Below are 24173 nucleotides of genomic sequence, written 5' to 3'. Positions count from 1 at the left end.
TAAGATTCTTGAGAACAGAGACCACATTTTATTTCTGAACCCCCACCTTTCTTCTCCTGCCACTGGTAGCTAATAACACTCTGCTTATACACAGGTGATGCCAATAAATATTTATTGTAATATTCAGCAATACCATGCTAAGATAGCTAAAAAAAATTTGAATTCAGAAAGAGTTTACATACTGGCTTGGGAATTTCATGTACAGGATTCTCTGGTTGTTGAAAACCTCCATATACATTCTCTCATTTAATTCTCACATCTACTCAATGGCACAGGCATTTATTTTGCCCCAGTAAACAGAGAAAATAAAAGAAATTAAGTGATGTGCCCAAAGTCACATGGTCAGTGACAAACCAAAGACTCTTAAAACCCAGGTCTCCTCACTCACAAGCCACTGTTCTATGACAGTTAATCAAAAATATTTATACACTGAGGACATACTTGCCAAGCAAGTACGTGCCAAGCATGTACTAACATGCTGGGAAATAAAACAGTGAACAAACCTTATGAAACTTACAGTCTAGGAAGGAGGAAAAGACCTTACATAATAATTATAAATAATTATAAGTGTGTAAAGACAACCAGAGAATTTAACCTTGAGGACTGTTAAGGAAAAAATAATATTCACTGACATCTGTTAAAAATGGTGAAAGTGAAAGTGAAGTCGCTCAGTTGTGTCCGACTCTTTACGACCCGTGGATTGTAGCCCACCAAGCTCCTCCGTCCATGGAATACTGGAGTGGGTTGCCATTTCCTTCTCCAAGGGATCTTCCCGACCCAGGGATCGAACCCAGTTCTCTCATATTGCAGGCAGACGCTTTAACCTCTGCACCACCAGGTTAAAAATGGTATACAGACTTTATTCAGGAACAATCCGACAGCTATTGGGGCTACTGCAGTGGGATTTTACAGTAGGATAGACAGATTGAGTTAACTCCAAATACAGCATTGGTAAGGCAAGTGGGAATTTATAACCAAGGAGCAGGGTGCAGGGGGGAACAAAAAAATTACCAAGACAATATATCAGGGGAACGGGGCTGGGTGCAAGACAACATATCAGGGGAACAGGGCTGGGTCGGGGGGCAGTCCTGGTTAAATTGACCTAACAGGATTCTTAATAGCCCATGGGATCGCAAAGAGTCAGACACAACTAAGTGACTGAACTGAACTGAACAGGATTCTTGTTGAACACAGGCCGAGGTGATCAGATATCACCTGAGGGATGGTTGTGGATGAGGAAGCAGATCAGATCCTGAGGGTGGCAGGGGATTCTAGTTAAACCGACCAGCAGGGTTCTTACTAAAGCTAGACTTTTTATAAGGAAGTGCGCAGATAGGCCTAGGAGAAGGTTCAAGACCTGACCAAAGTGTGGTCAAGTAAAGAATCTTTGTCAGGGCCTCGCAGAGTCTCTCAAGAACAGAGGTAGTGTTATGCTGAACACCAAAGAATTTTCTTTTTTATTTTGAATCATTTAACTCAATATCCAGACAAACTCCACTTACTATTGTCTAAAACTTCTCAAACTTGAAGGTACTTTTAAAAATCACTCCTAAGTGATACCAAAGCTACACACTTTGTCTAAAGTAGACTTCTCAAGAGTTATATATAGATATTGATCTCCTCAGCCCAGGAGATGACCTTCTGTCACCAGAGGGTCAAGAGTAACCTTTTGTCCCAATGGTGCTGAAAGGACAAGAAAGCTGTGGTACATATACACAATGGAGTATTACTCAGCTGTTAAAAAGAATACATTTGAATCAGTTCTGTTGAGATGGATGAAACTGGAGCCGATTATATAGAGTGAAGTAAGCCAGAAAGAAAAACATCAATACAGTATACTAACACATATATATGGAATTTAGAAAGATGGCAATGATGACCCTGTATGCAAGACAGCAAAAGAGACACAGATGTGTATAGCGGACTTTTGGACTCAGAGGGCGAGGGAGAGGGTGGGATGATTTGGGAGAATGGCATTGAAACATGTATACTATCATGTAAGAATCGAATCACCAGTCTATGTCTGATGCAGGATACAGCATGCTTGGGGCTGGTGCATGGGGATGACCCAGAGGGATGTTGTGGGGAGGGAGGTGGGAGGGGGGTTCATGTTGGGATCGCATGTACACCCGTGGTGGATTCAGGTCAATGTATGTCGAAACCAATACAGTATTGTAAAGTAAAATAAAGTAAAAATAAAAATAATAATAATAATTAATAAATAAATAAAATGACAGCGAGACTTTCTTTTAAATATTCAATGACAAAAAAGGGTAAATGCATCTCTAGAACCTAGTTATCATTTGACAATACAGTCCCAACACCTTATAAAGATGCTCCTACTTCAGCAAAAACTAAAATTAGTACAGTTCAACTGAGGGACACTTTCCCAATGTCTAGCCACTTAGAATTGTATTTTTTGGTATAGTTTGGCTCTCATTATAATCGGAAAAGAAAAACTTTTTAAAAAATTTCAGTTCTTGATAAATTGCCATTTATCAAATTAAAAGCTTGAAAAGTTTAAGAGAGGATTGACTTACAGGTTGAACAGTCTGATGATAAAGACTCCTTTGGGAGTCCTTAACAAATAGGGTGGAGACACAAGCATCAGTACTCCAAACAATGCTGTGCTCCAGGTGAGAGACTTCAGTTTTGACAAATCAGATTGTTGTTCACTGGCTCAAAAGTGCAGGTTTCTAAGAGTTGGAACTAAGAGAACCAGCTGAACATTTGGCAGGGTTTGAGGAAGGGCTAGGGAGAATGGAGCCAGGCATATGTGAGTAAAACCTATAACCAACGGGGAGTTTTTAAACAAAGAGCTACTTCAGTAGTTAAACCTAATGACACAGGCCACCAGCAAACTGATTCTCTAAAGAGGGGACCATGCTGCTGCCCACCTGTCTGGAACATGATCTGGGCATCGAGACTCCAGAAAAGTTGTCATAAAAGACTTTGACTCCTACTGCTTCCATTTTATTCTATGTTTGTACTGAATAATAAGAAAGTATTTAAGTTAAACCATTAACTATCCCTACAAAGAAACACACAAAAATTAATACCCAATAGTACAACTACTGAAGTATTTTCATCAAATTTCAGTTTGAGAACAGGAGAACTTAGGCAAAAAGATAAAAACAATAGTAGCAATAAAGTAAGACCCAGTCTTTCCACTGCAAATAGTAACAATAAGGCCACCTGGCTATGAGGTTCTTAGACTATTAACCAAATATGTTTATTTACCTTCAAACTCCTGCTTTTAAGTTCTAATTTCAGAAAATCAAAGTAGCACTAATACATATGATAATAAACCTACAGAAATTGGCTCTGATTTAGTAATCAGAAATGCTGACTATGTTTATAAAAAATAAGAACAGCTACAAGCAACCATCACACTGCTGAGATGTTGACAACAAACTAGATATCACTGCTACATGGAACTACAATTTACTGAGCTAGAACTTTTACATTCAGGATGAAGTATCCTCCCAACATGTCTGAGGTATCAGTTTTAAAGACAGGATCCATGGGGAAATAAATTAGATTACTATCACACTCATACCATACACAACGGAGTATCAAACTTCTTTCACCCTTATTACGGAGGAAGTGAGGGTCCACACGTGCTCAGGGAGTAATGGTGGCTGGATGACAGCCGGAGGACAAGCCACAAGAGAGGTGGTCAGGCAGAGTTAGGAGAATCGCTTTAGACAGAGAGGTCTGAACAACTAAGTATACTGAGTATTAGAGCCAGGTTTCTCACTGACAAAAGAGGAAGTGAAAAACATGTAAAGGGATGAGACTCAGATGAACAGACATAGAAAAAGTATTTCGATTTAAATTCGTGTGGGTATGGATTTTTCTAGCATCGGCCAATGAGATGGTTGGGAGCAGCAAAACATCTGCAGTAATGAGGACACCTATCACCTAAATTCTGGTTCCCAAATACTATCTCCTCTGCTGGCTAGAACCAAGGCCCTCAGGGAAGTGGTCAGCCCCAGGGTTGAGGCATGGAAAGTATCAGATAAACCGGGAATGTCTGATGGTGCTGAAAGGAATGGAGTGCTCAAGACAGGAACGAATCAAATGGACCCAGAAGACAGCCTCAAGAGGACTCCCACTAGCCATAACTGAGAAAATCTGAGCACCAAAATAAGCTGTGATGGTCAAAATTAACTCATTAAATAAAACAGAAACCCATGAGCCCATGCTGATATTAAAAAATAAATTAATTAATGGAAAGGATAAAGGCTCCCTTAAAGTAAAAATGTCAAATAATAAGTATAAAAGCAGTGATAGAATGAGAACATTGTCAAGCATCATAATAATAATACAGAAAAGAAATTTTAACAGACATTAGAACTCGTAGGTGAAAATGGAATGAGGAAGGGGATAGGTATATAGCCCCAAAACAGTTCCTAAAAAATATTAAATATTAATTATAACCCTTTCGATTATAGCCTGTCAGGCTCCTCTGTCCATGGGATTTTTCAGGCAAGAATTCTGCAGGGGTTTGCCATTTCCTCCTCCAGGGGATCTTCCCAACCTGGGGATCAAACCAGAGTCTCTTGTATCTCTTGAATTGCAGGCAGATTCTTTACGCATAGAGCCATCAGGAAAGCCCTGCTTTAATACCTCCTAACCAAATATACAACTAAAGAGAAGTATTACATATGTTTTCATATATCCAAAACTCTAAAGGTTCAAGAACTCTTTACATCAAGAAAAAAAAAATCATTAATGGTAAAAGTAATCAAACTAATTATTTTGCAGTCAGTAATGTAAAACAACTGCAACTCTATAAAAGATGGTAAAAGTATACCAAGGCCAGCCAAGTAGTCACAATTCCCAAAACTACAGTTCTGAAAACACGACCAAACTGACTTCAATTCCCTCTGCAAAACAAGCATACCATACTTAATTGGGTTGACAAACAACAAAACTGTTAATACTTGGTCAACAGACACTCAAAGTGATTCTGCAGTAGTATACTGACATAAAAAATTTACAAGTGAAAAACTTGATCTATGCACAGTAGAGATCTATTTGTATATTTTTAAATATATACAAACAAAACATGATGGAAAAGATTAGGAAGTAATATCACAAAATACAATAGCTATCTCTGAAGGTGCAATTATGAGAGATTTTTATTTTCTTCTTTTTCTGATCAGTATTTTGTGATTTCATCAAAATGTGCATTAATACTACACTAAAAGTAAAAAATAATGTTAAAGTATTATTTAAATGTAAAGGTTTTTATTTTTTCTTCCACCTTAGAAAACAGTCCTAACAGTATGAGATATTAATATCTGGTAATGGAAGACTTCTCTGAAAAACAAGGCCCGTCTGAATACTACCTTTTTATATAATTTTACAATTATAGATAAGGTAATATGAGGCAGGTTCTCTGGATTGAGACTGCCAGGATTCAAATTCCAGCTACTCCACGGACTGGCCACTTAATTTTGAGCAAGTTATTTAAACTCTCTTTGTCAGTTTCTTCATCTGTAAAAATGGGGTTCCTATTTGTTATTAAACTATTTAAAGCATTTAGTGCCTGGTACATAGTACTTAGGTTATTTTACTACGAATTTCTTTTATAGGTGAGGATGTTCAGGTACTAAAATCAGTTAAATCATCTGAATGAAAACAAAGATGCTGGGATGGGTGGGGCAGAGGGGTCTTTGAAAGAAAGGAGAGAAGAGAGAAAAGCAGAAGAGACAGACAGAGAGACAGCTATTAACACAGCTGAAAACCTGGGTCCCCTTTCCTAAACTGCCTCTTTTTTTTTTGAAAACACAAATGGCAGTTGTCCACCATTATGCTTAATAAATATTTCTTTCCTTTTTTCCTTCCTTGCCCAACCTCTTTGTTTCTTCCTATACAGAAATAATTCACATTCCTAAACCACCTTTCCTACGAATTTCCATTTTAAAGTTAACTATATTTATTTTAACTCTGTTCCAACTGAGTAGTCTTACATTAGGAAATTACACCGTGGGGGGCTTTCCTGGTGGCTCAATCTGTAAAGAAACTGCCTGCTATGCAGGAGACCCGAGTTCCATCCCTGGGTCTGAAAGATCCCCTGGAGAAGGAAATGGCAACCCACTCCAGTATTCTTGCCTGAAGAACTCCATGGACAGAGGAGTCTGGTGGGTTACAATCCAAGGGGTCACAAAGAGTCAGATACAACTGAGTGACTTTCACTTCATTTTTCCTAATCAAATGTTTCTGTGGAATTACATGTCAAAAGAGACCTGCAATCTAAAAATGCTAGAAACAAAGAGAACACACTATATATTAATATTTGTTGAATGATACTGTTAAGAACTCACTCTGATCCTACATCTCCCTGAATTTTATACTCATAAAACATCAGGATAGGAAAAGCCCTAAATCAAGAAAACTGTGTTCCGATTCTACCCAGGCTAATAATTAGGTAAGTAACCTGAAGTTGGGATTTTGCCACTTGAGCAAGATGAGGGGAGTAGGCTGTGTTACTGAAAGATCCCGTCCAAATCTCCAGTTCTACAGCCTCTTGAATAAACCTGAACAAAATGGAGAATTCACAGGCAATTTCATGCCTCCTGATGCTTCCTCTGACTGAAATCTCCCATTTCCCCTTTTAGAGAACTCCCGTTATACCTTCCATTCATCATTTCTTCCATGAAAGGACAGGACAAAATGCTCTGTATTCTCTGGATCCCTGGGGTTGCACAGCATCTCTTACAGATGACTATTTATACACTGTCTACCATTTCTGCAGTCTCACATCTTGCACAATGCCTAACATACAGCAGGTGCTAAGGATGTGTTTAAAGATTTGAGTCTACAAAGTTAAATTAGGTTCCTGTAAAGTTTTTGCATGCACCATCTGGGAGTTTAGCTAAATTTGAAGACACACACAGGCCAATATAGAGCACAACCAAAGCTTTGTCCCAGTCAGATTCATATATGAAGTGCAAATTTACTCTGAGCCATTTGTATAAAAGCTACACAAAGGTATCTGCTGCAGCTTAACTAAACACCTCCCCCGAAGATTACCTAAAATTACTTCCCTTCCTATCTAAAACATCTTTCTCAGGGACTCTGGGCCACTGACAACCTCCTACCATACTATAAAAGGTACTGATGTTCAGTGTTTATGATGGACTGTAGCCTACCAGGCTCCCCTGTTCATGGGATTTTCCAGGCAATAGTACTGGAGTGGATTGCCATTTCCTTCTCCAGCGGATCTTCCCAACCCAGGGATCGAACCCGGGTCTCCCGCATTGTAGACAGACACTTTACCATCTGAGCCACCAGGGAAGTCCCTTACCAGAAAATAAGCTCCACTAAAGCAGGAATTTTCATCTGTTTTGTTCAGAAATGATTCCCAGTGCCTATACCAGTGCCTGCATATGAATGATTTTTTTTTAATCAATAATTCTTTCCTTCTATCTTACAGCCTGCAAAAGTTACGAGTCATCACCTTCATATGCGTATCTCACATTGCCCTATTTCCTCACCTCCATCCACTTATGGCAGCCTTACAAGTAAGCTTCCAAGAACTGGGGAAAATATTTGTATTTAACTCCTGAAGTGCAGCTTTTACGTTACACTCTCTGCTTATCTGTTTAAACAGAAATAATATCCAGGAAACTATACCAAATAATGAATAGATAATAACCAAAACTTTGTTCTTATACTTCTGATAATTATCAATATTTCTCTACTTCATATTTTAAAACTACTAGTGGACGAAAATCAAAACCAAAAATATTAGATTAACTTTTTTGGACAGTCAAGCACGTGGACAAAATACCTTGAGAATTAATTAACGGCTACATGTGACTTGACTGAAAAACTGTGTTCCAAATTGTTGTTGTTTAGAAGCTAAAGTTGTGTCAGACTCTTTGTGACCACATGGACTGTAGCCTGTCAGTCTCCTATGTCCATGGGATTTCCCAGGCAAGAATACTGGAGTGGGTGGCCATTTCCTTCTCCAGGGGATCTTCTAGACCCAGGGATCAAACCCATGTTTCCTGCTTGGCAGGTGGATTCTTCACCACTGTGCCCCCTAAAAAGCCCATGTACTATATACAATAACTATGGCAAGATTCTTTTTTATGATTGAGGTAGCTAATATGCTTCAAGAAAATGAACTCATCCACAGCATTTCTGTAATTATCAAATACTGAGCCACAGAAGAGTAGGATACTATTGTATTTATACTCAGAAAATACCACCTAAACTTTCTTTATCCCCTGGTTTCAGCCAAATATGGTTCTTCCCTGCTTCAGCCATGAGTTAGCCATGAGTTAGCTATGAGTTCTCAGAGACAAGGCCCATCAGAAGCAGTCAAGGACATCTATACTGCTTTCTTAAAGATGGCTTTTAAATTCTTGAAGAAATCAAACATCAGCAATGTAAAAAAAATACTCAAGATGAAAAATTTCAAGCTGAGATGTTTGCATTTGTTGACTGAAACTAAAATGGGAAATGAAGATTTTTATGTCACTCAGGCCTCTCATCTAGTACTATCTAGCTGACAACTCAGAATCAACTTCCAGGATGAGCGTAAGAAAGACGTTTAACAAGCTCAAACGTGTTAAGGCAGGTTGACACAAGCCAGGCCCCTCACTACCCTGTGCATATCAGAAATACTAGCAAGCCTAACCTGCCTGTTAGGCCTCTGTGATATCTCAGTTTTGCTTAAACATCCTAAAAAGGATTAATATTCTAGATACAAGCTTGTGAAAATAAGGGTGAATTAAATTCTCAGGATTCAGGTGCCAGTGTGATGATGAAAAATCATGGGAGGCAGGAAAAGAAAATTGGGACAAAAAAATAAATCTTTAAATGCTAATTTTCTCCACAACAGTAAACGAGCATAGGGGGTGGGTTTCAATCTCCGAATTTTTACTAGCTTTCTAACCACGGATTAAACAGAGGTAAATCACTACCAAGCCTTCAAAAGAGCAGTCCCCCAAAGCATAAGGTCTATTTTCAGAGGACCTGAGGCTTGTTTGCTGCCACCATACTCCCATCCAGCCACCCCATCTTTCTGCCCATCCCCCTCAATTTGTCTGCAATAAACGGTAAGTAAGGGAAATAATGACCAGCACTAAATGTGAGGCGGAGTTGGCATTTACAAATGATTTGCAAAACAACTCCCCAGCGGACCTAATCAACTCAGGGCACACGACAAGACCCTATATGGTGGTTGTCTAGAAAGATAAAAGCCCGTGCTCTTCAGGGGAGCACGCGGGGAGGAGGGGCACCTCGGGAAAGCCAGGAGCTCCATCCCCAAGACCCCTGGCTGTCACCAAGGGATCCCGACCCGTCAGCTGCCGCGTTAAGTGTTACAGCCACGAGACTTGTCGCCCCAACTACCCACTCCTAAAACCTACGAGGGGAGTGAAAAGGATCCTAGGGGGACGGGTTAAAGCTCTGCTTTCTGTGCTTGGGATCCACGAAAAAGCAATGGCCAGGGGAGAGGGAAACAGGCGACCCTGCACGCCTCGGGTACGGGTCACGCGGAAGAGTGGGAGGTATCCCTGTAGAGCGTGCAAACAAACAAACGCAGAAGAGCGAGAGGAGAGGATGGGGTGGTGGAGAAACACGGCCGCAGGCATCCATCGAGGTTGTCGGGACTAGGGGTCCGGGGATAAAGAACTTCCCTGGGGGCTGGAGATTCCCCGCGTACTCGAACCCGGCCCGGGAGGCGGCAGCGGTCAGGCAGCGCGAGCACTCAGGATAGGTTCCCAGAGACCTGCCCGGCGCGGGGCCGGGCGGGCGGGCGGGCGGGCGGGGGCCGCGGCCCAGGTCGCCTGAACAAAGCCGGCGCGCGCGGGGCCTGGCTACTCACAACAAGAAGCTCATGTTGGCCGCGGCTTGGGCTGCGGGCTCGGCGGTCGCGGGGCCTCGGGACGGCAGCGGCCAGGCCTGGAGAGCAAAGAGGAGGAGAAGATGAGGAGGCGGGGAGCTCCAGCTGCTCGGCGGCCGCAACTTGTTTGGCTTCGCTAGTTCCAATGGCTCGCAGAGGGGGCGGAAGTGGGAAGCTCACGGCTTGAATCACTCAATGGGAGGGGAAGGAAAAGAAGGCGGGGAAAGAGCTGTTCGCCTGCTCCCCGAAGGGCCGCCGCGCGCTCCCGCACCTCCCGGTCCCCAGACCCTCGCTGCCCCAACCTCGTGAGCTCTCGCGAGAGCGGTGGGCGCCCACCCTGCCCCTCCCGCTGCGATCCCCTAGTCCCCAACGTTCTGGACACCTAGGCAGCCGCAGACCACGCCCGCCGGTGCGCGGTGGCTGCCCGGCCGGTCGAGGCCAGTCCACCCCGTTGGAAGTTGTGGGCGGTGGCAAAGCGCTCCAAGCTGCTTAGCTGGGTGTCAGCGATCTGGAAGGAAGTTGGCTTCAACTCTGGGATGTCAGGGTCCTGAACTGAGGGATGGAATTGCCAGCAGAGTTCTGCCCACTCTGAGTGCCTAGATGAAAGGCTGTGGAGTCTCTCTGCTAAGTATGTAAAAAGAGGAGGGAATTTCATCTGGTAGGAATGGTTTGGGTGTGGTTTCACCCGAAGAGAGGAAGGGATCTAAGTGGGTTGTTTTATGGGCATGTTTAAAAGCCAGAACTAGGAGATAGCCAGGGTCCAACACTGCCTCTGCAGGAGAGTGAGGCTGTCATCAGCAGCTGGGAAAACTGCTGTGGTGACATACTCAAGGTATGTTGAGCAAATACTGTAGATTATAAAGCTTTGACCTGGGTCCCTTAACTATATGAAATGCAAGTTCCTCTGTAAGGGGGACTGAATTCCTTCTAGCTTCTAGAATGTTTTGTGCATCAGACTGCTTAATGGCAATAATACGCTTGAGCCAAATAAATGCTTAACAGAGGTTGTGGACTGATAACCAGCCTTCCACAGCATTATGAATTTAGGTATCGATTTATTTTACTGAAATATGTCCATCTTCTTTGCTTACAAGATCCATCAAATCTACAAGTAACTTTTCAAAGAATTTGAACAAAACTTAAATTTTATATAGCTTGTAACCCACCTTGGGCTCTTAGGAGGACTTGAAGGAGATGCCAGTATGAAATGTGTTCTGTTGACTTTATGTACTATAAGTTTGGCATGTCGATAAAGCAAACCATTTTTAAAAACAAGAAAATATTTGTCTCAGTACTATCTGAGGAACAGCAGAGGTCACTGGAATAATTTTAAAAGACTTAAAGGAAAAATGCTGGAAAAGAGGGAAAAGGAGACATTATCTTACTACAACGAAAATAATGGATTTATGACATAAAAGCCCTGTGTTCTAGATTTTGATATGATACAGACTTACTATTCAATTCCTTAAGTGTCTTCTGAAAATAAGACTTGCATTACCAGATTAGGATATTATAATTTACTTTGGTAAGAGTAAGTTTGTCAACCTATTAGAACAACAGTTTCACCCCCTTTAAAATGAGGAGGTTTTGGATTGTTACATAATCTCTAAGGTATCTTCCAGTTCTAAAATTCTGTCATGCCAGGAACAGCCTTTAGATGACTGGTTTGTCATCTTTAGATGACTGGTTTGTGTCTGCTCCTTGGTTTGGTACACTGGCTTATGTCGCCTGTTTTTGGTGTAACTAAATATAAATGAATCCTATGACTCTGAATCAGTACAATTAGCAAAGGACAGAACCTGCAACAATACCTGCTGAGTTTTTCTTTATCATCCCACTAGGGGAGTTGCCTGAACTGAACAGTTGATAAAACTTACATGATGTCTTGGTGGTAAAAATGAGAGAGGTGTCATGTTAGTTATACAAAATATAATTTGAGGTTGGGCATATAAATTAAACAGTGACTGTGACTTAAAAGTATTCAGCACTTTAAAATATTGGGCAATTTAGAACCAAAGAGAGGGTATATTCAGACAGAGATTTCTAATTCTGCTTTCTCCTTCACCAATCCATACTGCATACTACTATCTTCCTAAAATTTCAGTTTCAAGAAGTTATTCTCCTGATCAGAATCTTACTTTGCTTATAAATCCGTGTTTATGAAGCAAGATGATTAAAATTTGAATTCTATCCACCAGTTTCTCAAAAATTGGAGTTTTAATATGAGTAGAATAGAATGTGAGTAGGTATATGCCTTAAAATATCTTTTTTAAAAGGTATTTATTTGCTTAGCTGCACCAAGTCTTAGTTGCAGCACTTGGGATCTTCGATTTTTGTTGTGGCATGTGAACTCTTGGTTGTGGCATGTGGGACCTAGTTCCCTGACTAGGAATTCAACCCTGGCCCCCTGTGTTGGGAGTACAGAGTCTTAGCCACTGGACCACTAGGGAAGTCCCATACCTTGAAATATCTTTAACTATTCATTTAAGTTAATTTCTTATTGTAATAAACAAGTACGTGTCCAATGTGTATGTTAGTGGCTCAGTTCAGTTCAGTTCAGTTGCTCAGTCGTGTCTGACTCTTTGCGACCCCATGAAATGCAGCATGCCAGGCCTCCCTGTCCATCACCAACTCCCAGAGATTACCCAAACTCTTGTCCATCGAGTCGGTGATGCCACCCAGCCATCTCATCCTCTGTCGACCTCTTCTCCTCCTGCCCCCAATACCTCCCAGCATCAGAGTCTTTTCCAATGAGTCAACTCTACTCATCAGGTGGCCAAAATATTGGAGTTTCAGCTTTAGCATCAGTCCTTCCAATGAACACCCAGGACCGATCTCCGTTAGAATGGACTGGTTGGATCTCCTTGCAGTCCAAGGGACTCTCTAAGAGTCTTCTCCAACACCACAGATCAAAAGCATCAATTCTTCAGTGCTCAGCTTTCTTCACAGTCCAACTTTCACATCCATACATGACCACTGGAAAATCCATAGCCTTGACTAGACGGACCTTTGTTGGCAAAGTAATGTATCTGCTTTTGAATATGCTATCTAGGTTGGGCATAACTTTCCTTCCAAAGAGTAAGCGTCTTTTAATTTCATGGCTGCAATCACCATCTGCAGTGATTTTGGAGCCCCCCCCAAAATAAAGTCTGACGCTGTTTCCACTGTTTCCCCATCTGTTTCCTATGAAGTGATGGGACCAGATGCCATGATCTTAGTTTTCTGAATGTTGAGCTTTAAGCCAACTTTTTCACTCTCCTCTTTCACTTTCATCTAGAGGCTTTTTAGTTCCTCTTCACTTTCTGCCATAAGGGTGGTATCATCTGCATCAGGCTCAGTCATGTCTAACTCTTAGCAACCCCATGAACTGAAGCCTGCCAGGCTCCTCTGTCCGTGGAATTCTCCAGGCAAGAATACTGGAGTGGGTAGCCATTCACTTTATATATAAACAAACAAGATACTTATAAACTGTGGTAAGGTATAAAATAAACAGAATAATGTGATAGAGATTAATGGTAAAGGAGGACGATCTAATTTAGATTGAGCAGTTTTGTTGAAACCTGAAGGAAGAGAAGCAGCCAACCTTGCAAAAAGCTAGGGAATGATCATTTTCTAGTAGAGGGAATAACAAGCACACATGCTCTAAGATAAGAAAGAGCTTAAAGGTTTCTCAGAAGTGACTGGTTATGGCCTGGGCACCCTGAGCAGGAAGAGTAGCATCAGATAAAGCTGGACATGTAAACAGAGGGCTGGCTGGGGCTGACAGGCTTAGGTAAGACATTTCAGTTTTATTCCAAGAACGTAGAAGAGTCATCTAAGAAGTACAATAATAAGAAGGTAAATAAACTGAGTAACATTTTGTTTTATTTTTTAATTGATTATTTTTGGCTGTAAAGCACGTCTTATGGGATTTTAGTTCTCTGACCTGGCCCTCAGCAGTGAGAGCACCAAGTCCTAATTACTGGACTGCCAGAGAATGCCCATCATTTTATTTTTTTTAATTTGGAAAAGTTCAAACATATAAACAAGGCAATAAATTGGTGTAATGAATCCATCACACAGCTTCAACAGTTATCAGCTCATGATCCTTGATTGACATTTTTAGAAAGGTCACGCTCTCTTCTTGTGGAGAATGTTCCAGAGAAGGCCAGCATGTCAGCATGGATGCCAGAAGACTATTGTAATAGTCCAGTTGTTTCTCAGCAGTTGTGACATGGGTTAGGGTAGCAACATTGATAAGAGAAAGAAGAAGTTAATAATCTGAAAATGAACAGCACTTGGTGATTGATTGACTCTAGGGATTAGAGGAAAGAAGGAGTCAGAGACTACTCCTATTTTTTTGTCTTTAGTAACTGGCAGGTGGTGCTGCCATTTATTGAAATAGGGAAGATCTGAATCACAATTCTGAGATGAAACTAAAAGTTCCATGTTAGATATGTTAGCTCTGAAATGTCTTTAAGACATCAGAGTAGCCATGTCAGGTAGAGCTTTGAGTGCTGTGCAGAACCTGGGGAGAGATCTGAACAGGAGGTAGGAATATAGGACTCCTCAATAAGCAAATAGTATTCAAAACCTTAAGGTAAGCTTCCAAATAGGAATTTATATGCCAGATAAGAATAGACTTAGCAAAGCACTACCTGTAAGCACTAAAATTTCTTCTTTCATCTCTTCCCAAATATCTCAGGTTTGTTTGTTTTTTTATCTCAGGTTTTTATCAACATTTACTTCCTCTCTCAGTTGTAGTTATATTCTCCTTTTTTCTCAAGGTGAGGGTTTCTACAGTCTTAAAGAAAATGATTCATTATACCTTTTTATAGGATAAGTTGGTCACTGCCAGTGTGTCAATATGTTACCTTTCCCAAAGGAAATAACACCAAGTTATTTTAAAGCCAAGTTTCCAAACAGTAGATCCGGGGAAATTTCTCCTTATAGAAGTATTTCAGTTTTAAAAAATGAAATAGGAATGGTTGACTTATTATTAGAATGTCACCATTTTGCATCCCCAAATGGATCTAGAAATTGATTACCAATGGCTTGCTGGTATTACAAGAGAGAAAACCACACTTCTGGAAGCTGAACCTAGTCAAGCCTCTACAATGAGATATACTGAACTATGGGAAATACAGGGAACAGAAGAATATGGTAAAGAACATGTTAAATTACACAACATAGAGGCAAGCAGCAAGTCCAGACTGTGGGGAAAATATGCAGGACCAAATTTCTTCAACAAATGAATCACAAGGAAAAAACAGCTGAAGAAACTTAGAGGTTGAAAGAAACATAAAAGGCATATCAACTAGTAGTAAGGTATACGTTCATTTACATCTCGATTCAAACATGCAGTCTCAAAAAGAACAGTAGCAAATGTCTATGTCATTCATAGAGAATCAAAAAATTTAAATATTGGATATTTGATGTTACTAATAACTGACAATTAATTGTAGTGATGATGTTGTGTCTATATTTTTAAGAGCCTTTTTTTTTTAGAAATGTGTACTGAAATAATTGCAGATGAAATAATATGCCTGGAATGTGCTTCGGAATAGCATGGGAAGCGGAACGGAAGTAGGAGTACAGATGAATTGTTAAAGCCAGGTGACAAGTATATGAGGAGCATTATACTGTGGTGTCTTTTTATTTAGTTTTGGAATTTTCCATAATTAAAAGAAAATGAACAAATAGCAGTTCTCATTTAGAAAAAGCATTACTATTAACGGGGATTTCAAATTGTAAATGTTGATATAGAAGATGAATTTTTGGATTAGAGAGTTCTTTCCTTGCCCTCACATTAGCCAGCTTCTTCTACTCATATATATATATGTAAATATATATATATATATATATATATATATATATAAATATTTTTACCTGTAAAACTAAAAGCAAATGTTCCTAATGCCAGAGAGGAGAAACACAAAATCCAAACCCTATGGCTAACTCTGAGCCTCAGTATTTCTTGAGTACCTTTTCTCTTCTGATTCAGAAATATGACCTGCTTCTGAAAGAATAGATACCTGACAAACAAACCTGAGATAAAATATACCAGGGCAACAAATTCTTAGTAACCTGACCAAATGCATTCATTTGTGCAGGAGTGTTTTGGTTACGTAATATCTAGGTTGAAATAGTAATTATTCCATCTAATTACTTTATTACATAATATTATTTTTGCTTTTATATTAACATGTGCTAAGTCGCTCAGTCATGTCCGACTCTTTGCGACCCTATGGACTGTAGCCCTCCAGGCTCCTCTGTCTTTGGGGATTCCCCAGGCAAGAACACTAGAGTGGGTTGCCATGCCATTTACTGAGTGTTTCTGAAAGTGAAAGTTGCTCAGTTGTGTCCTCCTCTTTCTAGGCCAGAATACTGGAGTGGTTAACCTTTCCCTTCTCCAGGGGATCTTCCCAACCCAGGGATAGAACCCAGGTCTCCCACATTGCAGGTGGATTCTTTATCAGCTGAGCCACAGGGGAAGCCCAAGTATTTCTGATAGGCCAATTATTCTGCTACGCTTTTCATATATTTTATCTCTATGTTTCTTGTTTCCCCATCAGGTTTATATTAGGTGTTATATTCCCTCTTTTATAAATAAGGAAACTAATGTTGAGAGGTTATGTATGTAATTTTCTCAAAGTCACATATCTTGAGGAGAAGGCAATGGCAACCCACTCCAGTACTCTTGCCTGGAAACTCCCATGGATGGAGGAGCCTGGTAGGCTGCAGTCCATGGGGTTGCACAGAGTCGGACATGACTGAATCGGCTTAGCAGCAGCAGCACGCAGTTATAAGCATAATGTAGATGGATCCTAAACTACATATCATGTGTAATTCATAAATGAGATTGTGCTTACATAAAGAAATGATCCTCATAAGTGTAGAATTAATGGAGTTTTAGATATGCCAATGACACCACCCTTATGGCAGAAAGTGAAGAGGAACTAGAAAGCCTCTTGATGAAAGTGAAAGAGGAGAGTGAAAAAGTTGGCTTAAAGCTCAACATTCAGAAAACGAAGATCATGGCATCTGGTCCCATCACTTCATGGGAAATAGATGGGGAAACAGTGTCAGACTTTATTTTTGGGGGGCTCCAAAATCACTGCAGATTGTGATTGCACCCATGAAATTAAAAGATGCTTACTCCTTGGAAGGAAAGTTATGACCAAGCTAGATAGCGTATTAAAAAGCAGAGACATTATGTTGCAATAAAGGTCCATTTAGTCAAGGATATGGTTTTTCCAGTTGTCATGTATGGATATGAAAGTTGGACTGTGAAGAAAGCTGAGCGGCAAAGAATTGATGCTTTTGAACTGTGGTGTTGGAGAAGACTCTTGAGAGTGAGTCCCTTGGACTGCAAGGAGATGCAACCAGTCCATTCTAAAGGAGATTAGTCCTGGGTGTTCATTTGAAGGACTGATGCTAAAGCTGAAACTCCAGTACTTTGGCCACCTCAAGTGAAGAGTGGACTCATTGGAAAAGACTCTGATGCTGGGAGGTATTGGGGGCAGGAGAAGGGGATGACAGAGGATGAGATGGCTGGATGGCATCACCGACTTGATGGACATGAGTTTGGGTGAACTCCAAGAGTTGGTGATGGACAGGAAGGCCTGGCGTGCTGCGATTCATGGAGTTGCAAAGAGTCAGACATGACTGAGCGACTGAACTGAGCTGAACTGATACAATATCCTTTCTGTGTTGGTGCTTGTATTTAAGACTGTAAATCTCATCAGCTTTTGCACGGTGAATGTCTCTATTAGACTCATTAAAAAGTTATCTTCTATAGTTAATAAAATGTAAAGACTGCACCTGCTATTATGTTGGCTTTCATTCTTACATATTTTCACAGGGAACTTGCTTTAATGAATTTATTTTGGGAAGTTTTAAATCAAATTCTATGTCAGGATTTTACATTAATGTCCAATAGGTGGTTAGATTTGATCAATGTTAAAATAGGTATTATGGTAACTTCCTCATCAGTTAAATTATTAATTTAAAGTATAATATGTTTTTTATTAACAGAAACTAACTCACAGAGAAATTTGGCTGAAAATAGACAACTGTTAAGGCCCTTTGTTGTACAGAATGCTGTGCTTTAATAAATCATGATGTTGTAATAGAACTGTATCTTCCTGAGTAATAATTTCTTGTGTTTCTCTAGTAAATCTTGAATAGCTTATTTAACTGCTGTGGTCAAAAAAAATGTTCTGTTTCCAGTCACATGTTCTCTAAATCTTCATGTCACTTACATGTTTGCCATCATTTTTGCTTTCCTGTATTTGCCTATACTGATGCTTGAAATTTTAGCTTCAAAGTCGCAATAAATCTGGTTTCTCTTCATTTCTTTGAAAAAAAAAAAAGTCACATAGCTTCTAAGTACAATCTGAATTCAGTAAAGTTCATTTCTTTTCCCCTTTCCCACAATGCCCTCAGTTAAAATGAATGAATAAATTCTAAGTGAATTTTGGCAAGCTACATGATCTCATTTAACATAACTAACAATTCAACCTGTTCCTTATCAATGGCCTTTAGATTTTAATTCTACATCTTCATTAAAGACAGACTTGAGAATGGTTATAAATGCTTCTCAAGGACATATTATTTGAATGTAATAGGAAAGAATGGAAGTATTAGAGGTTGATTGGTGAAGCTTGGTGTTCCTCAATGCCTTCACTTATCACTCAAAACTGTAAAGCATCAAAACACATTATAAGGTATTACAATAGAAGAAAGATCTAACTTACAATAGAAGGAAGATCTTCCATTGATCCCAAACCTCATCCAGTACCTTCCTCTTCAAGCTGTTCATTCCTTTGAAGGTGAATTTTGTGCAATAAAATGTCAGGTTTAGGGGGATGATGAGGTGCAAATCATTCATCTATCAACTTGACAAGTATTTCTTGTCTATAATGGGCCTCTATGAGTAAAAAACAAGGATTTAGTCACTGCCTTCATCATGAATCTTATAGACCATTGGTAAATACAGGCAGTCAAATAAAAATTAGAAGTCAGTGTAAGTGTCAGGAAGGAAAGGTCCATTTTGTATGTGAGTCTGTTACAGGGACCTCACCTATTTTGGTGGTCAGAGAATTGGATCCTGCGCATTCAGAAGTAAATAATATGTATTTACTCCTTGCATTGAGAGTCTCTTGGACTACAAGGAGATCCAACTAGTCAATCCTAAAGGAAATCAGTCCTGAATATTCATTGGAAGGACTGATGCTGAAGCTGAAACGCCAATACTTTGGCCACCTGATGGGAAGAACTGACTCACTGAAAAAGACCCTTTTGCTGGGAAAGATTGAAGGCAGGAGAAGAAAGAAAGGGATGACAGAGGATGAGATGATTGGATGGCATCACCAACTTGATGGACATGAGTTTGGGTAGGCTCCAGGAGCTGGTGATGGACAGGGAGGCCTGGCGTGCTGCAGTCCATGGGGTTACAAAGAGTCAGGCACGATTGAGCGACTGAACTGAACTGACTCTTTGCATTTAAATTCTTGATATATTTTACATAAACAGCATAATTTAATAAAACTTCTACCTCCACTCTCATTATTGCCAAACCATTTTGATGTCTTAAAGCACCATGATAGAGAAATTTATCTTTGTTTTTGAGTAGCCAGTCTTTAAGGAAGTTGCTCAGTCATGTCCAACTCTTTACAAGCCATGGACTATACAGTCCATGGAATTCTCCAGGCCAGAATACTATAGTGGATAGCCTTCCCCTTCTCCAGGGGATCTTCCTTACGCAGGAATCGAACCCAGGTCTTCCACAGTGCAGGTGGATTCTTTACCATCTGAGCCACCAGGGATGCCTAAGAATACTGAAGTGGGAAGCCTATCATATTTTCAGTGGATTTTCCCAACCCAGGAATTGAACCAGGGTCTCCCGCATTGCAGGTGAATTCTTTATCAACTAAGCTACCAAGGAAGCCCAATCTTTAGTCTGAAAGTGCTACTTTGAGTGTTATATTGAGGATCTTAGTCATAGGACAGACATCTTAAAAGATTTCTTGCATGGGCCTTGGACTTGCTTAATAAATACTGAATTTCTTAATCTGTCCAATTTACTATGGTTTATAATTAATTGTTTTTCCTATAAAACTTAAACCACACAGCCTCTTTTCTAGTCAGCTGCATGGGGAGAAGGCAGAGGAAGGCTCCTTTTGAACCTATTCAGAGCTGCTTTTCCCCAGTTGATAGAACATTGCCAAGGTCGGTAAGCCTAAAATTAACTCCACCAGCTGTGTTTTGGTTTGCTTCATATAGCACACGGGCTCAGGGGGCTCAATCTGCTGGGCTTGCTTGCTGCTTCAATCTGCTGTGCTCTTCAAGTTTGTTTGCCTGGCGTGCATGTTGTGCACAAGAGGTGGTAACTGAACAGCTTGAAAATATATGGAGACTGACAAATAAGTCTCTCCTTTAATCTTAAAAAAAAACACTAGCAACAACGATGGAGGGTGGGGTGGGGTATGGAGGAGTCCCTGCTGAGTATGTCAGATGAGAGGCTTAACTTTAACCTCACTGAAGTTTCCCAGAGAGCAGCCTGCTGACATGCTGTTAAAGACCGAGATGATGCTGTAGTTTCAAGGAGTCTGTGTTTTTAGCCCACTCATCTCCATGAAGTCCTGTAGCATGAAGGACCATATATAGACATAAAGAGTATCCCAACTAGCTGCAACTTAAAATATCCTAAGGATCAGCAGCTGTTATTTCACCCACACAAATTCACAGTTGGCGTAATTAAATTGTGCCTGTTGTCAGGTTCTGCAACCCTTCGGGTTTTGTCCTAAGGATTCGTGTTGCCTCTCCATTCCCTTCCTCAGGGTAACTTGAAGCAGAATGGATGAATGAAAGGAATCAACCATAAGGAGTTTGGGGTTTGCATCAATACAAATAAATAATGAAATGTGGAAGTCAGATCTTGAATTCCTACATAGACAACCACTGGACTCCAGGGACCCTGGACAGTCCCTAGTCTTGGCTGTTTGTTCTCTCCTGCTCTTGGTTGCTACCACACTATCTTCTTGGCATCTCTCTCGTATTTTCCATAGTTGTCATAGTTACAACCACAGCAACCTAAGCAGGCCACAATCCTCTTATAGCTGAAGACATGAGCTACTACTTTACAACAAGATATAATTCCCCTGTCCTGCACCAACAATAATTATGTCCCAGATAATCAACGCATTTTTTCCTTGGCAGAAGTATTTCAACCCTCCCAGAATATTACTGTCCTTAAGGTCTGTATGGCATCAAGGCAACCAGGAAGCATCTATAGAGAAAACAACCAAGATAATCAGTCCTACCTTGAAATTTGAACAAGTATATCCAAATCCCTTATTTATAGGCTGTCTCTGTGTTTCCACACCAATCATTCTACTTGAGTACAGGACAAAGAGACTTAGTAAAATAAAGCCCATAGTGGGCAGGAAGATTTCCTCTCCAAAATAGAGCTTTTAAAGGAAGTAATCTGATAATGCACTCCTTAAAAGGGATCTGAGATCTTCCTGGAGTTCTGAAGGATAAAGGACCACTTACAAGATTCAGTCAGTCAATAATATTTTTTGAAGATCAGTTACCCATGTTAAGGGTAAACCAGTTACCACTGTTAAGGGCGAGGATACAAAAGAAATGTACCACATTACAACTCTCAAGGGGCTCATTTCTAGTGGCAGAGACTAACTTGTAAATAAGTAATTACAGCGCAAAGCTATCCCTCATAGCAGGATTAGATACCAAGGACTACAGGAGCCCAGCTAGTGAAAGAGTGTTAATGTGAGGAAAAAGATGGGGTCAAAGAGAGTTTTACCCAAAAATCAAGTCTTAAAGGGTTGGTAGACTTTCTCCCAGTAAGGAAGAGGGGCAGGTGATAGAGGAGTAAAAGGCAGACAAAAGCACTGCAGAAAGATGAGGCAACACATGTAAAGCCAAGAGGCATGAAAAAATACATGTGCAGCAAAAGCAATGTTGCCTGCTATAACCATTCACATCTTAGTATGAACTCTTGTTCATTTGACAAATATTTATTATGCACTAATATATGGTAGTTACTTATGTAGGGTTTGGGGATTTAGTAGGGTACAAATCTTAAGTCCCTACCCCCAAGAAGTTTACATTCTAGTGGGCAGGAGATACTCTGAATTTGTCAGTGTTTTTACTCTCTAGTTGTATTTGAATTTTAATTATCCATGATTATGGCATGAAATCTCAAGCCTTATTAAAGGAATATTTTAAGGTATCCATAATCAAGTAAGGAAGAGATTCTAGAATCAAAATTCTAAAGACAAAAGCAAACAATATTACCTAATGTATAGCACATGGAACTCTCCTCAATGTTATGTGGCAGCCTGGCTAGGAAGGGAGGTTGGGGGAGAATGGATACATGTGTATGTATGGCTGAGTCCCTTTTCTGTTCACCTGAAACTATCACAACATTGTTAACTGGCTACACCACAATCCAAAATAAAAAGTTTTTTAAAAGCTGACAATATTTCCAATGCTTATACCACAGAATCACTAATACAATCCTCTAGGAGGTGCTATGAATATTTAAAGTACAACCTTTTGCCATAAACTCAATGATTGTGTGGCCATATGGCAGACCTAAAATTGGAGCCAATGTGTGTGTGTTTAGAAATTAAGATGGACCCACTACTCTGTTCCTAAGATCAAAACCTCCCCTTTCTCTCCTTCCTCTTTCCTCCCTCTGGTAACCTCCAGGGACCTGTGGCCATCTATCAGAGTCACTGTCTCAGGACTGTTATGCTTGCAAATCCCATAAATTGTCCCTGGACAATCAACAACCCTCACAGGATGTATTGGGGAGAAGGGAGGTGGTACACAGCACGGCTCAAAAGGCCACCAGGAGGCCTCAGTGGTTACCCTGGATAAAGCAGTTCTTTGTTCCCTGTGGCACTCTGGAGCCAACTGTGGCTGCCTGTCCTTCCTTGGCTCTTAGAGAGCTTGCATATGGAAGATCCCATGGAGGAGGAAATGGCAACCCACTCCATTATTCTTGCCAGGAAAATCCCATGGACAGAGGAGCCCACAGTCCATGGGGTTGGAAAAGAGTTGGACACAACTGAGCAACTGAATAACAAATCATGGAAGTATATAAGAATCTAAGTTGGTGCTGGAAAAAGACCACAGAATCTTCAGGAAATGACATTTACACAAATTCTGTTGTGTAATTTTCTGCCAGTTTCTTGCAAGGTTTTTTTTTATAACTCATTTAATTAAATGGCAACCCACTCCAGTATTCTTGCCTGGAGAATCCCATGGACAAAGGAGCCTGGAAAGCTAGTCCATAGGATCACACAGAGTCAGACACAACTGAAATGACTTAGCACAGCACATATAACCCTATGAGGCAGATGTTATTGTCCCAGCTCTCTGGATGAGGATATAAAATCATATCTAGTATATGTATCAAATATATCTATGTGTCTAATACCAGTAATAAGTAGCAGATCCAGAATTTGAATCTGTCCAACTCATGTGTGCATGCTAAATCCACTTCAGTTGTGTCTGACTCTTTGTGACCCCATGGGGTGTAGCCCACTAGGCTCCTCTGCCCATGGGATTCTCCAGGCAAGAATACTGGAGTGGGTTGCTGTGCCCTCCTCCAGGGGACTGTCCCACCTCAGAGACTGAACCTGCGTCTCTTAAGTCTCCTGCATTGGCAGGTGGATTCTTTACCACTAGCACCACCTGGGAAGTATAGGTCTAACTCATGGGAAACCAAAATATTCTACAGTTGTATATTTTTAAAAGTTGGGACTTTGAGTGATATACAAACAGTGTTGTGTAATACTGAATTACATAATAGGAAAACTGTCCCCTTTAAATTCATTTTCATTTCTTCTGATTATGTCAAGAAGGAAATCTTGGTTTGATTTCTGTTGTTTGTTGTTCAGTCACTAAGTCATGTCTGACTCTGCAACCCCATGGACTGCAGCACACTAGGCTCCTCTGTCCTCCACTATCTCCTGGAGTTTGCTCGAATTCATGTCCATTGTGTCCAAGATGCTATCTAATCATCTCATCCTCTGCCATCCCTTTTCCTTTTGCCTTCAGTCTTTCCCAGCATCACAGTCTTTTCCAATGAGTTGGCTCTTTGCATCAGGTGGCCAAAGTATTGGAGCAGTCTGCTGAATTTGATGCTAGCATGGTTTGCTGCTGCTGCTGCTGCTGCTAAGTCACTTCAGTCGTGTCCGGCTCTGTGCGACCCCACAGATGGCAGCCCATCAGGGTCCCCCGTCCCTGAGATTCTTCAGGCAAGAACACTGGAGTGGGTTGCCATTTC

The 24173-nt window shown here is 40.6% G+C and overlaps 1 protein-coding gene across 11 annotated transcripts in view; it reads right to left on the bottom strand.

Annotated features, from left to right (window-relative positions):
- The window catches only part of MOB1B (MOB kinase activator 1B), a 93071-nt gene that overhangs the window by 50938 nt on the left and 17960 nt on the right, over nt 1-24173 (bottom strand). For 5 of the 11 annotated variants that reach the window (XM_060417177.1, XM_042251494.1, XM_042251498.1 and 2 more), the window contains exon 1: nt 9851-10015. The exons of 1 other annotated variant lie outside the window; for it this stretch is intronic. Coding sequence is in view for 3 of the 10 variants with exons in the window: in XM_015096546.3 (XP_014952032.1) it covers nt 9851-9864 (14 nt within the window). In the remaining 7 variants the exon portion in view is untranslated. Of the gene's footprint in view, nt 1-9850; nt 10016-10250; nt 10495-24173 lie in introns of those variants that run through there. 5 more of the 11 variants (XM_060417179.1, XM_042251495.2, XM_042251497.2 and 2 more) reach the window with 2 other exon arrangements.

Source organism: Ovis aries, chromosome 6 (assembly GCF_016772045.2).
Source record: "Ovis aries strain OAR_USU_Benz2616 breed Rambouillet chromosome 6, ARS-UI_Ramb_v3.0, whole genome shotgun sequence".
Classification (NCBI taxonomy): Eukaryota; Metazoa; Chordata; class Mammalia; order Artiodactyla; family Bovidae; genus Ovis; species Ovis aries.
The sequence above is the reverse complement of the archived record's forward strand: the minus strand, read 5'-3'. Positions and strand labels throughout refer to the sequence as shown.